Here is an 8733-nt window from a genome sequence, read left to right as displayed (position 1 = left end):
TATATATATATATATATATATATATATATATATATATATATATATTTATGTATTTATCTATCTATCTATATCTAATCAACTAGCTATGTGTGTGGTCGCTTTTCACACGTAAACGGCCGCACGAATTAGTACCATACTTAGGATGCAGACATTTTGACCTTATGATTCATCAGTGCAGAAAAATTCCAGATCTTCAGGAAGATCAAGAAATACTCAATGTGGTCAAAACCAAAATGGTTCATGGTCCATATGGGAACATCAACCTACATGTTTTTTGCATGCAGGATAGAATATATGCAAAAGGTTTTCCAAACAAGTTCTTTCAAGAGACGCAGACTGTCTACTGAAGGAAAAGGCTAGCCAATGGGTGGTTTGAAACTGCCATCAAGAATTCAGCTCGTACTAAAATTCCAGATGACAACAGGTGAATAGTATCATACTGTCCTCTCCAAGATATTCAAGGCACAAATCAATGTTGAGTTCTGTAACTCAGTGAAATCCATTATGTGTGCAAATATGTCAACGAAGGATCTGACATGGCTATCTTAGCAGTCCAGGATTCAAAGAATGCTGAGATCAAGACCTTCCAAGGGGAGGTAAATCAGCAATGGTGAAGTATGTTGGAGAACCTTCAAGTTCCCCATTCATGAGAGAAGTCACCACGTGGAACAGCTTGCAGTTCACTTGGAGACTGAAGAAAGGGTTTACTTCACCCAAGATAGCGTAGCAGCAAATAGAAGCTAAAAAAAAAAAAACCCCACACTTACAATATTCTTCAAATTCTGTCAGGATGATGAATTTTCTGCAAAACGGCTATACAATGAAGTTCCACGATGCTACATCGTGAACAAAAAGGAATGGAAACCACGTGTAATTAGAGCACCCAGAGATCATTCGGGAATCAAGAAATCAGACACAATTGGCAGAGCCTATGTTGTCTATCCCAACTGTTCATCCCAAATACTGCTACTATCTAAAACTTCTGTTACACCATTTCAAGGGACTCACATCATTTAGTACCTTACGTAGTGTTAACAACACAGGATGTCTAACATACCACTAGATTTCAGAAACAATTAGAAAAGTCACGGGTTGTGTTACCTTCCTCATGGCTGGTGACTACAGGCAAATTCAGCCCGTCATTCCCAGAGGAGCAAAGGCATATGTGCTGAGATCTTGCATCATCAAGCCCTTATATATATCTGGTCACATGTCAAGCGGCTTACGCTAAATAACACGAGTGTTCACATTCATGGTGACTCATTAGCTGCAGAGTTCTCCATGAAATGGAAAACTTCCACAGGATACAAAAGATACAAAATACAGTCTGTACCACTTCCTATGTGGCAATATGGCTATCCTCCTTGAAGAACTGAAGAGCAAGTTGTTTCCAAACATAGCCACAAACTACAAAAGTCACAAGTGGTTATGTAAAAGAACCATTCTGGCACAATGGAATGCTGCTGTAGACAAGCTGAATCTAAATTTGTTAACTCAACTTAAAGAATTGAATGTTCATACTGATCAGTTGATTCTGTCTCTGATCAAGAGCAAGCAATGCATTACCCATGATTTCTGCCACACATTCTGATCATGAAACTATATGCTCCCATAATGCTGTTAAGAAACCTTGATGCACCATGACTCTATAATGGAAGGTGGCTGGTTGTTAAAAAAGCCATGCCCGTGTATTGGAAGCAACAATAATTACGGGTAACATGATGTGTGATAGTGTCTTCATTCCAAGGATCCCTCGCATGTTAAATGATGTTACCTTTCAATTCCAGAGAATGCAGTTTCCTGTCAAAACTGAGCATTGCAATTTCTATCAACAAAGCACAAGGTCAATGTCTGAAGGTGGTGGGACTTAACCACCTTCAACCATATTTCTCACATGGTCAGCTGTATGTTGGATGTTCCAGAGTTAGAAATGAAATGAAACTCAACATTCGCATTGATAAACATGGCAAGACAGTAAACCGAGTATATAAAGACGCATTTATATGAATAATATGTGCATGTAGTATACAGAAGTATAAAAACCATTGAGTGTTAAAAGTATTACGTTCTGAGATATACACTAACCTTGTTGTTGGCACTCCGTCGCTTACCACGTCGAGGGTTCCAGTTGATCCGATCAACGGAACAGCCTGCTCGTGAAATTAACGTGCAAGTGGCTGAGCACTCCACATATACGTGTACCCTTAACGTAGTTCTCGGGGATATTCAGCGTGACACAGTGTGACAAGGCTGGCCCTTTGAATTACAGGTACAACAAAAACAGGAAGTAAGAGTGAGAGAAAGTTGTGGTGAAAGAGTACAGCAGGGTTCGCCAACATCCCCTACCGGAGCTTTAGGTGTTTTCGCTCAATAAACACTCACAACGCCCGGTCTGGGAATCGAAACCACGATCCTATGACCGCGAGTCCGCTGCCCTGACCACTGGGCCATTGCGCCTCCACTACACTAACATTGAACTACAAGCTAACAGAGCTGTGTTAAGGCTATGAGTTCATAACCCGAGTGAAACCAGATCCTTTGGCTTGTATATCATGTACGGTCTGTATATCATGTATGGTGTTTATGTCAGCACCACCACTGACTACCATCCAAGACATTTCTAGTTCTATATTTACCAGTTCTTCTTCATATTATTATTCTTTTCCTTGTTGTTCTTGTTGCTGATGTTGCTGTTGCTGTTATTATTGTTGTTCTTAATTTTCATTCGCTTTTTTGTGCATTTCACTTTCTTTTTTCATGATTTCTTCATATTTTCGTCTTTCTCTAATATTCGATAGATTCTCAATTCTTCTTAAACCGTAAATATGTAAATCACCACTATATCTGCAGGGTTAATTATCGACGTCATCATCCATGTCTTCGACACCATCATCATTTGCATTTTCTTTTTTATATTTCTCAATCATGAACATCGACAAGTTCATCATTGTCTTCTTCATCATCAACAACATTCATTACAACAAAATACCACCATCAGATGCAAAACATTCAACACAACCTTCATCATCACCAAAAATAACATCTTCACTTACATCATCATAATCAATATCATATTCGGCATCAATATAGACATGCTAATCCCCATCGTTATAAGAATAATTCACTTTAATAACATCTCCCCATCATCATCATCATAACATCTTCGTCATCAACACAATATATTCTTTCCTTCGACCGCATCAGCATATTCATCACTATTACCACCACAAATCCACTACGAACACTACCACCACACTTATTCTCCTCTACCTCGTCCTCCACGTCCACCTACCCCTCCTCAGCACCATCATCATTATCATCACTATCCTCATGGAATTATTTATCATCATGATCTACTTTCCATCTCTTCCATCATCTAATTGTTCAGACAAACTGCTGTTCCAAATACGCTCGACAATTCTTTCTTAACTCAATTTCATGTTGCAGATACTTGAGTGAAAATGATATCAAGGAAATCAAGACATACACCTTCCGAAATATGTCCAGTTTAAAAGATCTGTAAGTTGAATGAATATTTATTATTGTATTTCATTAAAGATATATTTCTAAATCTGTGATATCATTCCATCCTTCACTTGAAGCTCCCTCACCCGTCTTTCCAAAGATGTGTTTTACCTTTTATGATTCTGCATTTGTGAGCATCAGCCAATTTTTTTAGTTATGGGACATATGAGAGCACCTTCGTTCAGTGGAAATAGTTACTGCATGGATGTACATATGACTGTGTATGTGTAAAATCTGTCTTTGTTCTAAGCTTTAATGTCTGTGAATGTGAGTCATGGCCGATTCCTCACATTTGGATTATATGAGTGTGTGACAATTAAAGTGAAAAATTAGTGCAAACGTGTTGTAAAAGACTTTCGCACATTCCCGAGCCTCAAACTAATACACCTGCTTCTTGTTTATACACCTGTCTTCGTCTTCTGTTTAAATGAGAGTTTTGATGCTAATATCCATTATTGTTGAAGTTTATTCCTATGTCAACATTTCTGTATAAAGTTATATTTAACTGTCAAATTCAAGTTAAATAAGTAAATTACCTTACACATCTTCAGGGTAAAAGGTAAAGAGTAAACAGCAAAAACATCGTCTCTAAGTCTGGTTCATATTCAAATTTCTCCTTAAATAAATTCCCCCTTAAATAAAGGTCCGTCTAAGAGAGAAAACCCTCCTCATATTATTAATTATAAACAATCAAATATTACAACTATTGATTCCTAGTAATAACTTCTAAATCAATGGAAATCTATATTATATTATCTCTAGAAACTTTAGCAAATAAACACAAATACAAATACAATTCTTATTGGTAAAATATACATTGATATGCCCTGCTTTAAAACCTAATATTATACTATAATATACTATAATACCCGATCATACTGAAATTTATAATTTATTTAAACGAGAGAAATGTGTGTCTCGGATAATGGCTACATATGAAAGCATTATATGTGAGTTTATTTATCAACTTACCCTTAGAGAATAATATAAAATATAATTCTAGATTACACAATGAGCAATATCTCTTACATTTGTCATAAGGGAAAGATTTCCCAATAATTGACCATTCTAACGAATATTGCTTTTTTTGTTCGTTCAGTTCCAAAAGGATTTCTCTTTTTTTCCTTGTCACAACCACGACGACCATTGTCATTACCATTATCGAGTTTCTTTTTCTATTTTAGCCATAACGTTTTATATGTAATCATACAAGTCTTCTATACTTTCTTGTCTCAACTAACAGAGTGTTGCAAAATAATAATATCGGAAACATTGAAGAAAGAGCCTTTGATGACCTGCCCAGTTTAAAAAATCTGTAAGTTGGATAAGTATTGTTGATAACATTTCATTGACAATATATTAATAAGCGTTTAACATCTTTACATTCTTTTTGCACTACGTCCTTGTCATTCCCTTGTCAATCTATTTTGCGTTCTTGTCACTCCATTTTGCATTACACTGCCCTCTGCTTTGTTCTTCTTATTCACTCCGCTTCTTCTTCCTTCACTACTACCAATACTACTACTACTACAACCATTACTACTACTACTACTACTACCACTACTGCTGCTGCTGCTGCTGCTACTACTACTACTGCTGCTGCCACTACCCCCTCCTCCTCCTCCTCCTCCTCCTACTACTACTACTACTACTACAACTACTACTACTACTGCTGCTGCCACTACTCCCCTCATTCTCCTCCTCCTCGTCCTCCTCCTCGTTCTCCTCCTCGTCCTCCTCCTCGACCTCCTCCTCCTCGTCCTCCTCTTCCTCCTACTACTACTACTATTACAAATACAAGTAAGCCTTTGACGTTTTTCAGACTTCTCTCTCACCGTTGACATCATCATATATAAACTGCGTGTCTTGCATTTTATCCCTCATCCATTCATTCTTTTCTTCTTCTAAGTATTTCCGTTCATTTATTTTTGCAACAATATCGAAATCATCTTCTTCATTTTCGTCATCATTAGCTTCATCGTAATGGTCAAAATAAAGGACATTACCTACTTTGTCGTCACCGTCACCGTCATCATCATCATCACCATCATCAATATCATTATTATTATCATTATCATCCTCATAATTATGACCAACATCATTTTCACCATTTCTTCTTTTTTATTTTCTTCCTATTCTTCTCCACCTCCATCTCCTTTTTTAATCCTTTTGCTTTTTCTGTTTTGTGTTCTTTATTTTCCCATTTCTCACCTTAATATTCTACCCATTCGACTCCCTCCCACTATTCCTTTTACCTCTATTCTGTCTTTTGGTGTTGTTGTATTTATCTTCTTCTTGTTCTCGTACTCCAGCCCCCTCGTCCTTTCAATGTTTTCCTCCTCTTCTTTTAGTTGTCAGACTCCCTTGAACATTTTCTTGGAGCTCTTTTTCTCTTTATTCATTCCGTTGTCACAAATTTCACTCAATTTTCTACCAATCTTCTATATTTTTGATTTCTTCATGATCCGTCATATCCTAATGATCGTCAACATCATCAGTATTATCAACCTCACAAACATTTCCATCATCAGAATAATAGTAATCGGTCTATCCGTCATCATCTTCACCAAAAATATCTCCAGCGCCACGATCATCATCAAAATCACCGTCAGCATAAACGAAAGTATTCTCATCAATATCATCATCACAAACATCACCATCACCATCATCAACAACGGCAACATTATCTTCGTCAATCCAACCATCATCCACCTGTACTTTGCCTCATCACCATTTTCATCACTACAACCATCACCGCTTCCATCCTCCTCTTCCCACTTCACCTCATCTTCCATCCTATTATCATCACTATCATCTACTTTCTTTATCTTCCACCAAGTATTTGTTTCGCCATAATATTCTATGTTATGCAACTCTTCTAATTTTCTCCTATTAACTAAATTTTATTTCACAGATATTTGGAAAAAAACAATATCACAAACATTGAAGTAAAAGCCTTCCATGACCTGCCCAGCTTAAAAAAACTGTAAGTTGTCTAAGTCTTGATGATAATATTCCATTGACAATATATAACTTAATCCTTAATAACTTCCCATCATATTTAGCACCACGTCCTTATGCCTCCCTAGATTTACACTTTCTTCGGATAGAAATGGCTGAAAGTTCCTAAGTGTCTGTAAATATGTGTGTCTCTGTGTGACTCTGAATACGCGGTGGCCTGTATGGCAATTTGTGTTCCACCCAATCGTGCTTCATCCTCGTACTCACTCCAGCACGTCTTCCTTTACCACTACCATTTCTACTACTAGTGCTGCTACAATTAGTGTTTACATGCGGTGAGAGGGAATTTAGCCGCTGATCGCAAAGTTGTGAATGATTCTGTCAGTTGTGATATTGATTCTGTGTCAAAGTGAGTATGAGTGAATATGAGTGATTGTGAGTATGAGTGTATGATTTCGTCTATGTGAGATTATCAGTGTATATGAGTACACGGCCCTGTCTCATGTTTGTGAGTGTATTAGAATACTCTTTAACTGTGTTCTGTCTGTAACTCTTCAACGGTGTCTCAATTATAGGCCGGAACTGCCAACAATGACGTTAACCCACAGTTCAATGGGGAGCTCATACATATACTTTTTCTTTATCATTAGTTCTTTTATCCTTTCTCTCCTCCCTTTCTCATCCTTCATTCCCACTTCTCTGTACTCTCCTATCCATTTACATCTTCAGCATCAGCGATCTCTTCATCGTCGTCTTTATCATTTCTTTATTATTTCTCATATTTTAATCTATTTCCTTTTAATTAATCCGCATAAGTTTATGGTTCATCCCATGTTTCTTGTTTTTTTATTATTCCACGTCTTCTTCATCGCCTCGTATACTACTTTCAAACATACACATTATAACATTATAACCGTCATTCCATTGTTCTTGAATCACTTTTTCTACTGCTACTACTACTACTACTACTACTACTACTACTACCACTACTACTACTTTTTCTTTTTTTTCTGCCTTTTTCTATTCTTCATTGTTCGTCTTTTATTTTTTTACTTTCACTTATTTCATTTTCCTTCATTTCTTTTAAGTCTTCTAGCTTTTTACTTCTGCCTCATTATAATCATCGTATTCTTCATTTGCTAATCATCCATTTTACTTTTGAGGTCCCTGTAGATCTCATCCCATTTGATCCGCTTGTAATTTTTGCGTTCACGTTCTTACCTGAAATTAAACATTTGCTTGTTGTTCTTCATCTTGTGTCTTTTCCTCTCTCTCTTCCTTCTTTCTACTTCTACTCCAACGCCTCTTCCCTTTCTACGTCTTTTTCGTCTTCTTTTTCAACACCCTTATCGTTATCGTCATCAACATATCCATTATCATCGTGAACAGAAATTGCACCAGTTACACTGGCGTCATCAAAATCATCATCATCATGCTAACTGTCCCCATCCTCATCGTTATCACAAACTTCCTCACCGTCATCAGTAGCATTATCTTCATCAACACCATCACCATCCTCCTGTCTTCATCCTCTTCTTCATATTTAACTATACCGCCTCAACCGCCACATCCATCACCATCCTCCTAAATATCATCCACATCTACTTTCCTTCTCCGTCAAGTAATTGTTTAGCTATAATATTTTGCATTTTGTCGTAAAAAACAGTTCTGTCCATTTTCCGATCGTCTCATATTTTGTGTTAGAAATTTGGGTGATAATATCTTAGATAAAATTTTATGTTACAGAGATTTGACAGAAAATAAAATCAAGAAAATTCAAGAAGGAAACTTCAATGGTCTTCCCAGTTTAACATATCTGTAAGTTAACTAAGTCTTGTTGATAATATTTCACAGACAAACTAACATTAAAAGTTTCAAATTTTCTTATCTTTTGCAGCGTCCTGTCTTTGGGTCTCTTAAAATTCTCACTCTTTTTCGATAGAAATGTGTGACTCTTTGTGAACATCTGCAGGTATATGTGTCTGTAAGTGAGTGTGAATATATATGTGTATTGGCATGTATAATATTTTGTGTATATATATGGCTGTGTGTATATATGTGGCTGTCTAGTAAGTAGCTTGCTTACCAACCACATCGTTCCGGGTTCAGTCTCACTGCGTGGCACCTTGGACAAGTGTCTTCTACTATAGCCTCGGGCCGACCAAAGCCTTGTGAGTGGATTTGGTAGACGGAAATTGAAAGAAGCCTGTCGTATATATGTATATATATATATATATATATATATAT

At 36.8% G+C, this 8733-nt stretch overlaps 1 protein-coding gene across 1 annotated transcript in view; it reads left to right on the top strand.

The window, feature by feature from the left end:
* The window catches only part of LOC106878986 (insulin-like growth factor-binding protein complex acid labile subunit), a 67003-nt gene that overhangs the window by 53197 nt on the left and 5073 nt on the right, over positions 1 to 8733 (top strand). The window contains exons 16-19 of the mRNA XM_014928365.2: positions 3448 to 3519; positions 4769 to 4840; positions 6440 to 6511; positions 8233 to 8304. Coding sequence (XP_014783851.1) covers positions 3448 to 3519; positions 4769 to 4840; positions 6440 to 6511; positions 8233 to 8304 — 288 coding nt within the window. The remainder of the gene's footprint in view (positions 1 to 3447; positions 3520 to 4768; positions 4841 to 6439; positions 6512 to 8232; positions 8305 to 8733) is intronic.

The sequence above is a fragment of the Octopus bimaculoides genome, chromosome 29, assembly GCF_001194135.2.
Source record: "Octopus bimaculoides isolate UCB-OBI-ISO-001 chromosome 29, ASM119413v2, whole genome shotgun sequence".
In the NCBI taxonomy this organism is placed as follows: Eukaryota; Metazoa; Mollusca; class Cephalopoda; order Octopoda; family Octopodidae; genus Octopus; species Octopus bimaculoides.
Note: the sequence above shows the minus strand (reverse complement) of the source record. Positions and strands in the feature narration are given on the sequence as shown.